This window comes from Poecilia reticulata, chromosome 2 (assembly GCF_904066995.2).
Source record: "Poecilia reticulata chromosome 2, P_reticulata-male-v2, whole genome shotgun sequence".
Classification (NCBI taxonomy): Eukaryota; Metazoa; Chordata; class Actinopteri; order Cyprinodontiformes; family Poeciliidae; genus Poecilia; species Poecilia reticulata.
The window spans coordinates 43,805,799-43,821,105 of NC_088831.1; the positions used below are offsets into that span (position 1 = coordinate 43,805,799).

The window sequence follows — 15,307 nt, forward strand, 5'->3', positions numbered from 1 at the left end:
CGCCACATTTATATAAAATTAATTAGACTTAGAATTAGGCAGCTAGGAGGAGCATTAATGATTTAGCGTTGTTTAAAATTTCACATCCTAACGTTACGGCAGTGAATGTTTTGGGTGGATGGTGCTGGTGTGCCGTAATGCATTAGTGAAATCAGACGGTTTGTTTCTGCTGGATGTGTCCAGTCTGATCGCTGCAGGGCAACTTCTGCACGTTTCAGGGTGGAAACCCAGAGCCAGAGAGACGCCTGCAGAAAGGCCGATCACTCAGCCGGTAGGTGCCAAACGCACCGTTTTTAAAGAAACCGCATGAAGATGATGAACTTATTGAGGCTCGCCCCAAACTGCCCTCTGCTGAATGAGCCTGTGCTGGAAATATGAAAAAACAGGTTCTCTGCACAGACGGAAGGATCTCTAACCGCCGGCTGAGATTATTAGTATTTTTCTATTTTTAGACCGATTTTGTGGGCAGCAGGCCGAGGTCAGTGATACGCAGCATAACTGGATGTGATCTATTGGAAAATAAGGAAAAACGGTTAAATAAAATGGTATGAAAAATACTGAAGCTTCTTTTGAACAGAAAGGAATGTTGCTCTGGTAATTTGAGTAAAAATATGAGACATAATAATAATAATAATAATAATAATAATAATAATAATAATAATAACCTAATAAAGTTATTAAAAACTTCTGAGAAATTATCAATTTTCCCACTAATTCGCTAATTGCAGAGCTAGTTTTTTTTATTTAGCATTTTTGCTAACATTTAGCTCACTTAGCGTCCACCAAATAAAATTTATAAACATTCAGTTTAATAAAGTTGGACATTAATAAAACAAATGTGTCATTGGCACAAGGTTGAATTTTACGCTTTTTTAGCTTACGCAAAATACCATGTTGGTATAGTGCTTTAGCATTAGCTTACACTAAATACCATGTTGATATAGCATTTAGCATTAGCTTACACTAAATACCATGTTGGTATAGCATTTAGCATTAGCTTGCGCTAAATACCATGTTGATATAGCATTTAGCATTAGCTTACACTAAATACCGTGTTAGTATAGCATTTAGCATTAGCTTACACTAAATACCATGTTGGTATAGCATTTAGCATTAGCTTACACTAAATACCATGTTGATATAGCATTTAGAATTAGCTTACGCTAAATACCATGTTGATATAGCATTTAGCATTAGCTTACACTATTACACTAAATACCATGTTGATATAGCATTTAGCATTAGCTTACACTATTACACTAAATACCATGTTGATATAGCATTTAGCATTAGCTTACACTAAATACTGTGTTGATTCAGCATTTTTGTTCACTTTGAAAATGTTTAGCTCAGTTAGCTTCCCCTGAATGAATACATTTTTGGAGGCTAGAAGTGCAATATTAGCTTCATCCGTTCCAAAACCAGTTTGAATGTGTCTGGTTTCGTTATCCACAGTGGTGGGAATACTTCCACGAATAGTCTAGCTAATGGTTCCTTGTATTTACCCAGAATGCCTTGTGCTGCAGTCCACTTCCTGTATTTATTACGTTACCTTTACATTTTTTGCTGATTTAATTTGTTTTCTGACGTTAAAATTAGGAAATCTGATGGAATAAAACGATAATTTTGTCCTTCATCGCACTGATGTGGATCAGTAAATATCCTGACGGGACGCTTCGGCGTTTGAATCATGTCCCTCCTTGACGGCCGTCACTTCTGACTGGAGCGCGCTAAAACATGGAGGCCGACGGGCCGTAAATCCAGGCTGCTGACGACGCGGCCTGAGTTACGGCGCCGCCAAGTCAGAGACGTCCGGGAAGAATTTAGAGTTGGTGCAGCGGCGGCATCAGGACCGATGCTGCATGCAGAGCAGGACCTGGTCACATGCTAATGCTAACGCTAATGCTAACGCTGCAATGACGATCAAAACAGGGAATTGTTATTATCAATAATGAAATAATTGTTATATATTTGTAATTTTATGTTGCTTTTAAGATCTTTTCACATTTTCTCTAAGTATTATTATCATTATTATTATTATTTATAGTAGTTATTTTATTTTATTACTGCATTTTTTAAGCTTGAGATTTTTCTGAGTCATTTCTAATTTAGCATTACATTTGTTTTTCATATTTGTAGTAATTCTATTTTAATTTTCTATTTTTGAAATTTTTTGTCTTCAGATTTTATAATGATTTTAAATAATTTTTGTAATATATTTTTATTTCTCTGTTATTATATTGCATAACTTCCTATTTGAGATATTTTTTAATCTTAGATTATTATCTATTTATTTACTGTTAACAGTTTTAAGTCTCATGTTTCACTTCCTTCAGATTTCTTATTTTTAATATTATTGCATTTTATTTTATTTCTTCCTCTGTAAGATTTTATGTATATATTTTGTTATTTTAATAAAATATTTGTTATGTTGAGCGAAATCATATAAAATGATCAGCAGCTTAAGCAGAACATAAAGGTCTGATCCGTTGGTCTGCAGGTTGCCGGGTCAACCAGGGGTCAGATTACATCCTGGATTATAAGCCATCAGATTAAGAGCCGTCGCCGTGGCGCTGCGGGTTCAGTCGGAGCCTTCGGTGGCCCCTGATGTTCTGGCGCCCTCACACGCAGGGAGCCCGCTGCGCTCTGGATGCCATCATTACTTACATCTCAGTCATTATCGTTGCGCGCCGCCTGATTCATTTTGTCGTTTGCGTCAGCCGTCGGCTCGCATGTTGCGGCTCGGCTTCTCGCCGTCGGCCTGCCGGCTGATGGATGACTTTGTGAAAAGCGATCCGGCCTCCTGCAGGAAAAAAGAAGAATAGAAATTGAATCTCTGCCTCTGCTGGCAGCCTCATCTGTCATCTTTTCGATATTGATGTCCATTATGTTTATGGATCGTTTGGCTGTCGTCTCGTCTCCGGCCCCGTTCGGCCACTGGGGGGCGGCGTTGACAGCGGCGTCTTGATCGATGGCCGTCGTGGTTTAATTGTCAGCGCCGTCCGTCCGGGTCGTAATGGAGCTCGCCGGCCGCGCGGCGGACAGATTACATCTCGGATGAGTCAGAGTTCAGCGCGCCGGACGCTGCGGGACGGATTCTGGGCCATTATCAGCGCCGCGGCTCGTGTTCTTCACTTCCTGTATCGCCTTTCATGGATCACATGTCCTTTTACTGGAACACGGCGGCGGCGGCGGCGGCTAGATTTATCACACCTGCCAGGAGGAATAACTCACTTTGCTCCTGGAACTATATTTACACGCAGTCATTTATTAGCCACACATGACCAAAAGTAGCGCATTTAAACAACAGCGGAGCACCTTCAGGAAGGGCGCAGAGGTGGCGCCGAGACTGCGACTCCCTCGTTCATCATCGGCCTCAGCGGCCCGCCCGTCCACCACTTCCTGTGTGCCGAAACGGAGCCTCTGGACGGGCCGACGTAGCGAACCGAGCAGAACAGTCAAACAAACGAGTGAAAGCTGCAGAACCGCATGCGGTTCGGCGTCACCGCGCCTCGTCTCATCCCTCACCGCGCCGCTCCGTGTTTGCAGCCAAGGTCGGCGCGGTCCTGCTCTGTTTTCCAGCCGTGTGTGTGGGCTTCATTCATCATCCGGGTGCCGGCGGCGCGCCCTAAATCGCTCCACCGTGTGCGAGAAAAAGAGAGAGAGAGAGAGAGAGTTTTGTCTGAAACTCTGTGATTTCACAGATGTGTCCCACTGTACGGTACGAGTTGTTACGCTGGGAGAATAATGGCTTTAAAGGGCAGGAAGGTTACGGGCCAGTTTATTTGTGGAGCAACATTTCAGCAACAAAGTGCTTTAAAATCATCATACTGTCACCAGCTGGTAACAATAATAACCAGATTTTTTTTTTTAAAAAACGGCTCAGATCTAAAATTTATTTTTCAAGAGCAACCTGGCAACAATATCAATAAACAAACATTTTGACAAATGACGTCATCAAATATGTAAATATTCCACTTGGATCTCTACAGATCAGCTGTAACCAGGTGGGATTTTAGCCTTGATTTAAATTAACTCGGTGTTTCTGCTGCTCTACAGTTTTCAGAAAGTTTGTTCCAGATTTGCTGCAGCAGCAGATTTTTGATGTTCAGCTGTTTACAAACTGACAGAAGTATTTTAAAGTCAATTCTCTGAATTACAGGGAACCTGTTGAACTAAATTTACATTTTACATAGTTTTTATTCTTCCATTTGTGTTTCTGATGCTTCTTAAAACGTTAAGTGCTTAAAAAAAAACAACAACACCCTGACATTTTGTAGTAACAAATTGATACTTTTTGGTATTTTTCAAAATCCTCCTAATTAAGTCGCATTACTAGCAACCACAGCTGGACTCCCAGCATGTTTGGTCAGCTGGTTTTACTGCCATTTGTGCTGTCAAAAGTGTTTTGTTCATAATAATAAGACGACGAAGAAGAAGATTAGTAATAATCTTTACTGTTTTTGAGGTTGATGAATTTGTTGTTGACTTACCTTCCAGAAACCACTTGCTGCATTCCTGTTGGTTGCGCAGGAGGCTCTAATTATGCTTTTCAAAGAGGTAGGGTGGTATAATTGCGCAACTGTTTGCAGCCATTTTGGCATGTGAGTGTAAACATCGAGTTGAGGGCGTGGCCAGCAGCAGCTTATTTGGATTCAAGGTGACAGGACGCCCTGAAACGGATAAGATTTAATGATTTCGTGTAAAAAATGTGGTGAACATGTTTTGTAGATTCATCGTAAGCTGTTCAGGGAAGCATAATAGGCCACTGTTAGCAAAGAGGAGGCAGACTCAGCCGTGTGTGGTCAGCCGGAGGCGGCTTTTGGCAGCTGGCGCAGCCTTGGGCCGGTTTCAGTGGATCTATATCAGCTTGGCACATCTGGACACCGCAATCCGTCCCCCATTCTCCTCCACCGCCGCCGCCGCCAGGTTGCCTAGGGACGGAGAAATCTGGAACGGATTGAGACGGAGCTGCTTGTTCTTAAGTCATTACGGCCAGGCCAGCGCTCCACCACAATCTGTTCTGCTGGGATGGCTTTGTAAGGCTGCACAGCCTCCGCCTCCCTATATATCGGCAGGTAAACACTCGCCAAGATGTCATGGGAGCTTTTTCAGCATCCATAAAACAGTGACAGGTGAATCATCCCTGCAGCAGCGGCAGCAGCAGCATCTCCCATCTCAGCCGTGAAACCCGGTTGTTCATTCGGAGAACTCATTACGGCCGCCTCACTCCCCCCTCCGGTCCTGGCAGGTTCTGATGAACACCTTCTTCAGGAAAATTGTTGTTTGGGTTCGCGTTAAGGTTCTGGAGTCTGAAGAAAACTTTCAGCATCGTTTTAATTTTCCTCACTTTCAACTCATGCATCAGAAAACGGATCCCTGACTGGCTGCGTCCGCTGCGGCTTTTTATTCGCTACGTGAATATTGAGAGACGAGCAGCAATAATAAAGCCGCCAGCAAAACTAAACAGCAGTATTTGGTGGAAGCTAATGCACTTCAACCATACTTTTTATAGTGTTCGTAGTTTTGTCTGTTTTGTATTTACTGTTTGTATTTAGACGGGCTGCACAGTGGCGCAGTTGGTAGAGCTGTTGCCTTGCAGCAAGAAGGTTCTGGGTTCGATTCCCGGTCTTTCTGCATGGAGTCTCCATGTTCTCCCTGTGCATGATGGGTTTTCTCCAGGTACTCCGGTTTCCTCCCACAGTCCAGAAACATGACTGTCAGGTTAATTGGTCTCTCCAAATTGCCCCTAGGTGTGAGTGTGTGTGTGGTTGTGTGTCTCTGTGTTGCCCTGCGACAGACTGGTGACCATATTTCAAACCCACTTTGTGTGAACAGCAACGCAGCAAGTCGCCCTTAACGGGGTTCAGGCTTTTCTCTCATCGTTTCAGTTGAGTTTTGCTAATAGTCGCTCATTTGGCCTAATTTGATCACAGCAGAGCTTCAGTCAGAAAACTTCAGTAGGTTTTACTGCATCATTTCAAAATAAGAGCATGAATATTAATGGCTAGCTGCTGGAAGAATTATTAACAATCGATGAAAAAAAATTCAAAACAAATGTCAAACAAAACTAAGTTAATTTTTGACAGAGTGTGCTAAACATTTTCAAAACCAGCTAAACACAAATTAGCTCCGCTGTTAGTGGATGCTAAATGCTAAATCGCTAACTGGTAGCCGTGTGTCGCTAGCTGCGTTTCCATTCACCATAAAGTTGTGTAATTTTAAATTACTGAAGTAAATTTGCTAAATGGAAACACCTGATTTACCGGTCGATCTACGTTCCCACCCTCATCTATGGTCATGAGCTTTGGGTCATGACCGAAAGAACGAGATCACGGGTACAAGCGGCCGAAATGGGTTTCCTCCTCCGCAGGGTGGCTGGGCTCTCCCTTAGAGAGAGAAGCTCGGTCATCCGGGAGGGACTCAGAGTAGAGCCGCTGCTCCTCCACGTCGAGAGGAGCCAGTTGAGGCTCGGGCATCTGGTCAGGATGCCTCCTGGACGCCTCCCTGGTGAGGAGTTCAGGTCCCACCGGGAGGAGGGGAGACCCAGGACACGCTGGAGGGATTATGTCTCTCTATGGCCTGGGAACACCTTGGGGTTCCTGGAGGAGCTGGAAGAGGCTGGGGAGGGAAGTCTGGGCCTCCCTTCTGAAGCTGCTGCCCCCGAGACCCGACCCGGATAAGCGGAAGAAAATGGATGGATGGATGGATGGATGGATGGATGGATGGATGGATGGATGGATGGATGGATGGATGGATGGATGGATGGATGGATGGATGGATGGATGGAAACACCTGAGTTTAGAAAACTCACCTTTTTTTGATGAGAAGTTTTGGCACCAGGTTAAATTTGTTTTTCGAAACGGCAGCGGAAACATTTTTTCACATTATTTCCAGACTTTCTTCAGTTAAATATAGGAGTCTATAAAGCCAAAGCCATTCAGATTGTATCTGTATTAATTTAACGGAGATGTCCTTTAAATGTTGCACCATATGTTTATACCTGGTTCTCTCCTGTTCCGGTTTCTGACCTCAGCGATCCGGCTGAATAAAGCTTACAGTGGATGATTCAAGCACAGTAGACATACTGCTTGTCCTCCGGCTCTGCTACTGCAACCTGCATACATTTATAGATGGAACCAAAATGGGAAAAGGGCTGCAGGAAATGTATTAGCCAAGGTCAATTAGAGACTTTGCGGTCGCAGAAAAACACGGAGATTCTGCAAACGTGTTTCTAAGGAACGTCACTGCTAAGCTAACTGCTCATCTCTGCTACATAACAGATTCAGAAACTCCGCTTTATTTTCAAAATTACATTTTTTTTCCCACATTTTTTGTTTTTATTTTTCTCAATTTTACCCATTTCTATTAATCCAAAGTGTGTAATTAAGATGTGAATGAAAACAATGTAATAAATCAACAGCGAGGTCAATTTTTACTGCTATAAAATCCTGCTGGTTCCACAAGGTATTAAAAACTGTTTCAGTTTATTTTTTAAATAACTCAAACATTATTTACAAAGCTACAAACCCAGTTGTTTGTTTTTTTTATTTGTTTGGGGGTTTTTTATTTTTAAAATCTCCCTTTTAAAGCTGCTTTAGAGCTGAACTGAGTAGAGTCGAGCATTTAATAGATGATAATAATAACCCAATTAATTGCACGATAAGTTAAAATGATCATTTCCAGTCGCATTCTTGTTCGTTTTGGCCGTGTAAAGAGATTAATCCTGCCGTTTTTAATTTAATTAAAACCAAAAAAAAAAAGGGCTGCGGACGTTTTGACACATTGGAAAGTTTACACTTTATTTTTCTCTTCAGAAAAATCCTAACGTTTAATTTTGCCCGGTTTTCCAGTCTGAGCTTAAATGATTAATCATTTTGAAGGTCGAAGCTGTTTACAGATTCATAATTCATTTTTATTTGTGTTCTGTATATTTAAATTGTTTTCCAGGTCCAGTTAAATGTTTGTTATTCACACAACGGTTCCCACTAGTCTGAGCTTCGTTAGCTAAGCTGATTTTGGCAGTAAATGTCACTGATGTTTATCTTAGTGCTGCCTGGAGTTGGGTGGATGACTCAGATTGTCACTAATGGTTGCAATGTTCTCGTATTGTTCATATATTGGAGACAGTTCTAAGCTTGTGGCTGTTTATTGTTGTCATAGCAACCGCCTACCAAGATGGCTGTCGGTTGCAAAGTTCACTGACGTGACGTCTCTAGAGAACTTTGTATTTGACACAGTTTTTATGATTTCAGTCAACAACGGTCTCAAAACGACGATATTATCGTTTGTCGCAATAACTTCCGGGACATTCAGTCGCCCAGTGAAATCTGTGCGCCCAGGTCAAGCGTCCAACTCCAGTTGGGAGGATTAAAGATGTTCCACCTCAGTTTCTCAGCGCATCTCACCTGCCCTCTTCCTCTCACTTCCTCTCTAATCTCTTCTCGTCTCGTTAGTCAGTCCGTTAGCCGCGTCGCTTTAAAACAAAACGATAGAAAACAAGGAGGCGGCTCGGGCTCGGGCCCGGCCCGGCCGTCGGATCGATGCGGGGTGATGTAGCAGCCGGCAGGGGGGGCGGATCATTTCCGTCATTACCCGGCCGCGTCTCCTGATCCCGGGATTAGCAGACACAGAAACGGGGGGAGAGCGTCAGGGTGGAGGAGAAGCAAACAGTGCAAACACAGCCTGGAGAGCTGAGAGAGAGAGAGAGAGAGTGTGTGTGTGCGTGTGTGTGTGTGTGTGTGTGTGTGTGTGTTTGTGTGTGTCGAATGGATAGATTAGAAAGAAAAGGAAATTGAGACTTTGTTGGTTTTTGCTTTGCATATGTGGGATCTAATTTTAGTTTCCACTGCAATCTTGTTGGTTCACTTAAAATAAGACAAAACTAACTTTGTATGAGTAACTTTTCAAAAAGCTCTGTTAAAACATGTCAAAATGTCTTGTTATAAGTAAATTTATCTGCCAGCGGAAGCACAACTTTCTCCTAAATAGTAAATAATTATTGGCTTAAAACTAATTTCTGCGTATTTCTGAAATGTGACTTATTAGTTTTGTCTTATTTCAAGTGAACTAACTAGAAACTAGACCAAATTTATTTGGTCAGATTTTGTGTTTTTGCAGTCACGTTATTAAAGTTGCAAAAAAATAAGAACTTTCCAGTTTTGGCATGGTCAGTCCTCCGTACCTCCGCTCTTCTTCTCCTGTTTGCGGCGTGGGAGAGCTCACACACTCGCCCTCATCCGGAGCGGATCATGGCAGAATAGAAAAGGCAGAGAGGCGTGTGAAAAGCAGAAAAAGAAACTAAATCAGTTCGATTTTAACAGGAAACACTTTATTTTTTAAATGTAATATCAATATTTTATCATGGAAACTCCCTCAGTTCTAAAGTCCCGACCCGATTCCTGGACCTGCTGCCTTTGATTAAACGTGTTTACAGCTTATAAACAAAAGAAAGAGCTTTTAATGGCTCAATCTATTGGTTTGGTGCAATAAACTGCTCTAATTCTTAACAATAAAGCCTAATGAGATCATTTTCTAAGCAATCTCAGCTTAAACTCAACCAGCTTAATTACTTGTCCTCAGCAAATGAAGTGCTTTTCTTTGCAGGCTGGAATAAATAAAATGAACATAAGGAGCAACAGGACGACATAAAGTTAGAGCTTAGAAACAAGCAACTTAATACGTTTTTCTTTATTCCATTACATTTGTCTGGAAATTCATTTTCTAGAACTCTGGAAAATGTTAAATTATCAAGTTAAGGCATAAACCGGAATATATGTGTGATTTTTATTTGTTTTAAATAATTTATTGATATTTTTTGTAGTAAAATAGTCGTGGACGCAAAACGACGGCGGCTTTCTGATGACAACCAAATAGTCTAAATAGAAAAGCAGGTGTCTTTCAGCAGGATTTTCTCTTTGTAAAATAATTGATTTGTAAACCTAAATGTTAAACTTTCAAGCCGTTATTGTCCATAACTGTTCAGTGATTGAGTTATTTTGCTCTGGTTTAGATTAATGACCTTTCGGTCAGTGCAGCATTAACCAGAGAAAAGCTTTAAGTCGGACTTTAACCTGCAGCTACTTATAAACTAGCTGCTGCTGCTTTTAGCTGCTGCTTTTTTGTGATGTCAATAAATCCGACACTAAGGCGATGATTAGGTGAACAGAGACGAAAATAATATGTGTAAATCATTTTAGCACTGGCTGCGGCTAAATACAGTGTTGGTGGCAGCATTGGTTTTTGCTAAATACTGGTGCTAATGTTTATGATTAGCGCTTTAGGTTTAGCAGAGCTAATGTATCTGATTAGCACTTTAGGTTTAGCAGAGCTAATGTTTCTGATTAACGCTTCAGTTTTAGCAGAGCTAATGTATCTGATTAGCACTTTAGGTTTAGCAGAGCTAATGTTTCTGATTAACGCTTCAGTTTTAGCAGAGCTAATGTATCTGATTAGCGCTTTAGGTTTAGCAGAGCTAAGGTTTCTGATTAGCGCTTTAGGTTTAGCAGAGCTAAGTTTTCTGATTAGCGCTTTAGGTTTAGCAGAGCTAAGGTTTCTGATTAGCGCTTTAGGTTTAGCAGAGCTAATGTTTCTGATTAGCGCTTTATGTTTAGCAGAGCTAATGTTTCTGATTAGCGCTTTATGTTTAGCAGAGCTAATGTTTCTGATTAGCACTTTAGGTTTAGCAGAGCTAATGTTTCTGATTAGCACTTTAGGTTTAGCAGAGCTAATGTTTCTGATTAGTGCTTCAGTTTTAGCAGAGCTAATGTTTCTGATTAGCGCTTCAGTTTTAGCAGAGCTAATGTTTCTGATTAGCCCTTTAGGTTTAGCGTAGCTAACCTTTTAGGTTAGCGTAGCTGAATCACCTGCAGGTTGCTACCTAAGGTTGTCTTGGTTAATTCAGACAGTCACTGGTGGAGCCAGAACCTAAAGATATCGGGGAATAACAAACTGCTGATAGTTCAGCAGAGCCAGTCAGGTTCAGGGGAACCTAGAAACTGTCAGCAGAACCGCCGTTCGACCCGCCACTTCCACCCACGTTCCCACGGCAGCTGCCACCTGCTTGGGCCTGGAATGTCGTGGGAGACTCTTGAAACGGTGAAAGATCAGCATAGATCATAGACCACGGCTTATGTAAGGTTTGGTACGACATGCTGGTAAATAGAAATGAAAAGCTGCTTTCAGGTGGTTTATAGGCCGCTGAGGCTCTTTCTGCAGCCTGTAAAATTACAGGAGTTTTGATCTGTTTTTGTTTCAGCCTTGACTTTGCACAACTTCTCCATTTTCTCTCTGAGCTCCAGACTTGTGCAGCAGATTGTCTCTCCAGTAATCTCCAAAGCTTTCTTCTCTTAATTTAAGTGGTTGAATATTTTTTTTGGCCTGAATATTACGCCAAGAGAGTCTTGATGGCCTGGATTTTCTTTTTCCCATCTGGTTTTTCAGGATTTGCCTCATTGGCTGCAGATTCTTGGTCCTGGCCTCTACAGCATCCTCTCTCTCCCCTCTCCGTCTCTCTCTCAAACAATATCAGTTAAATACAACCTGAGTTGATACAGAATTACTTTTTCAGGTTATCGTTTAAGAAAAACAAGCGACCAAACCACAACGGGAAACTTTTAAATGTTTTTCTGTTGTTTCAGGTCATATCACAGCATTTTGATCTGCGCCATGCAGGGATGGGCACAATGCTAATCCACTAATGTGCTAATAGCAGAGCTAATTTTTGGTTTAGCGTTTAGCTTTCCTGCTAACTTTGAAAACTTTTAGCACAGTTAGCTTCCACTGAATACATTTTTCCGGATAAAGTTCTATTTGGCGGTTTTGCAAACTTTCATTTGAATAAAGTTCAACATGATCCAAGTTGACGTTTTGACCATCAATTGTCAATTTGCCAGTTAGATGCTTATATTCATGCTCTTATTTTGAAGTAGACAGCAGTTCTGTTTCCTCTCCTCACTTTTTCACAGTGTTAATTAAATAGATGCTAGAATTCATATATTGTTGTGCTTTTGTGGGTTTCATCACCGTTGACTTTAGCTGAACTGCTAAACAAAATGTTGCTGTAGCGTTTAGCTTTGAGTGGAGCCGATGTTTATGATCAGTGCTCTCGGGTTAGGGTAGCTAACCTTTTAGTTAGCCGTGCTAGCTGCTGGTTCTGGGTTTATAAGGTCACTCTACAGCCTTAATTTCCTTTTTTCTGAGCCAGTCAGCAGTTGACTTGCAGCCGTTGTTTGAATCTCTGTTGTGGTTGTGTCACAACCCAAGCAGCAAACTAAAACGGGTCATTACAGAACCGCCTCGTTATCTCGCTGCTGCCAAATGCTGCTAGTTTTATACCAAACAAGCAAAAAGTAAACCTTACAGGAACTTTCATTTTGTCTCAACAGAATATTTTCCTAAAAATCTTTTTGGTAAATGTGATTTTTGGCCTTGCAGTTATGCTCAGTATCAGTTTTTGCTGAACCCTGACCTTAAAGCTGCAGTATGTAACTTTAAAATATATACTTTGTTTTTAAACGTATTTATTGAAACTGTCACCATGTTGTGAGGAAAATCTATGGAAAAAAAATCTTGCTCCTTCTCCCAGTGCAAACTAGAATAAACCAGTGAGAGCCAGGAGGCGGGTCTTAACGCTGTCAATCACCCTCCGTGTAGCTCTCTGCTATGCTACAGCTAGCATAGCTGGTCATGAATGCTAAGACTAGTTAGCATAGCCACTGATGATACGGGGTAAACATACTTTCTGTAACGGTAGTTTGTTTCTCTGCCATCAGCACATTTAGCAGCAAGTACATGAGGATGATTGACAGCGTTAAGCCCCGCCTCCTGGCTATTATTGATCAGATTCAGGGATTATCTGTCTCATATCAAACTGTCCCAACATGGTGACATATTTTGGGTGAGCTGTAATCAGTAATTTATTTAATTAGTCGCTCCTGGGAAGGTTAAATCTACTTCCTGTCAGACGGGTTGTAGTTGGATGATTTCTTGAAGTAACTCTGACTGAAAAGGGCAAAATTAACCCAAAAGCTTAGAAATCAGTGTTTTCAGAAAACATTCATCTTTTTTCTGCGAACTCGGAGGATTTGGCTTTCATGCTCCGCTGGTCGGCCTCGGCTTCACACCCGGTCATCTTGGCGGTTCTGTGACCCGAAAGGTGAAGCTGTGAATACTGAACGTGAATCTTTATTCGTGACTGCAGGCGTCCGGCTCTCAGAGGACGCTCTGCCTCGGCGTCACGGCAGACAGGAAAACAGAAATCAGCTGATCGGTCTGCGACTCGACGGCAGCAGAGCCGCTCGTCTCTCTCGTAGCAGAAAGTGAACTCTCCTGACTTTGACTCTAAAATCAGGCTGAACTCAACCCTGTGAGCAGAAAACAAGGTTACGCCGCGCTAACGGCGCTCTTTCAGTCCAGCGCGTCACAGGGGATCACAAAAAATAACAGTTTCAGGGGGGAGAACGAAAGACGCGCCACAGGGGAGCGCTGCGCGGTGGCGCTGGTTAGACAGTTAGACAGATATGACACGAGGAAATGATGCCAACTTCCACCCCTTCCTCTCGTCCTTCCACGTTGCTCTCCTGGGTCCCAGCGAGTTAAAAATAGAGCTTGTTTAATAGAGAAGAGGAGAGGACTCCGCTGCGGAGGGAGAATGCAATTTGAGATTGGCCAGATTGCTTTTATTCCTCCTTTTCTTCTCCCCGTCGGCCACTCAGGAGGCGCGACGCGCGCCGCCGGGGCCCCTAAGCCGCAATAAGCCCGACGGCCGCCGCCGCACTCGCAGCGCGGTGAAATAAAAGAGGGACTCGGGGAAGATCAGCTGGGATTTGAGAGAGATGGATGAGAGTCAGGTGAGGAGGAGATGAAGGAGATGCTTCAGGTGGGATGTGACTGGATGTAAATGCAACAAACCACCGAAAGGTGGGAGTCGTTGTTGGTAGAAACTGAAGAGTCTAAATGGGAACATTTCAGTTCTGCTGGCAGGTTGGCCTGTCACAATAAATCAGTTAGTTAATCTCATGATCAATTAAGACAAAGTCAATAACTTCCATTTTCATGATTCATCGTTTTGCTGTTTTCTCGGTCAAATCCGGTCCTGTTTTTTAAGGTCAGTTTTGTTTACAGACTTTATGATTCGTTTTATTTAAGGATGCACTGATTGCAGTTTTCTGGCCGATCGCCGATTACCGATCTGTAAAAAGTCCGATCTGCCAATTCAGATTTTGGGACCAGTAAGTCGGTGCACGCCTAATTTAATTTGGTTTCTTTTGTGTATTTTGTATATTTAAAATGTTTTCCTGTTGCAGTTTTAAATGTTCATTAAAACATGAAGTTTGATGCTTTCATCCCCAAAAGGTGTTCCCAGACTCATTAAAAGATTTGTTGAAAATAAATGTTCTAACTTGACCTGGAAGTTGATTATTTAATTTTATTTGATAAATAGAATAAAAATGTATCCCATAGATGCAGATGGAGACTTTTGTTTGTAATCAGGGTTACAAGTTTTTAGATTAATATCAGAAATTTTTTCTAAAAGTTTTATATCAGTTTCTCAATCTTTTATGGGCCAGCGCCCCATAAAAGGTCCAGGTCCCTCACCGCCCCCCCCCCTAGCCTTTATCCAGGTCCCTACATTTATTTTATTTTCTTTTGAAAATTTTACTAGAACATTTCTGAGATGAATCACAAAGTTTCTGAGTTTTTGACAGAAATTTGCTCCTTTTTTTCCATCCATTTACGACGGTTTTTAACACGGCGTGATAAAAATCCCAGTCATGTTTCTGATCTACAATAAACATCTGGAGAATTTTGGCCCACGTGGAAAAAGTTTGTACACCCTGCATTAAATGTCCTTTCACTGCCAAGTTTCCTGGGAGCCGGGTCTGGTTTAGCCAAGCGACCTTGCCACTCACAACATGGCGGACGTTTCTCGCAGCGGCCCGTCTGGTGGAAGCCGTCACACATGCTCTTGTTTTGTGTTTCAGGAGGCGAAGGTTCAGCCGAGACCGGCCAGAAGGAGACGTCCACCTGCGACATCTGCCAGTTCGGAGCGGAGTGCGACGTGGACGCCGAGGACGTTTGGTCAGTCCGAACTCTCCCTCCTCCAAACCGCCCGACCCGGCTTCCGACTCTTTTCAAAAACACGCTCAATCAAATCAGTCCAAATATAGCCGTCCGCCTGAAAGAACTGGAAGCGTCGCTCCTCCGTCTCCTGCGCAGAGCTGAACACCCGCCGAGGGTTTTTATTGCATGGCTGACCATTTCATTTAACCTCAATTACCAGAGCAGGGCCGGGAGAGAAAGGAGA

At 42.4% G+C, this 15,307-nt stretch overlaps 1 protein-coding gene across 3 annotated transcripts in view; it reads left to right on the forward strand.

Annotated features, from left to right (window-relative positions):
- Positions 1–15,307, forward strand: part of tmeff2a (transmembrane protein with EGF-like and two follistatin-like domains 2a) — a 126,007-nt gene that overhangs the window by 87,750 nt on the left and 22,950 nt on the right. For all 3 annotated transcript variants that reach the window (XM_081604701.1, XM_081604700.1, XM_081604702.1), the window contains one exon: positions 14,985–15,081. In XM_081604701.1, coding sequence (XP_081460827.1) covers positions 14,985–15,081 — 97 coding nt within the window. The remainder of the gene's footprint in view (positions 1–14,984; positions 15,082–15,307) is intronic.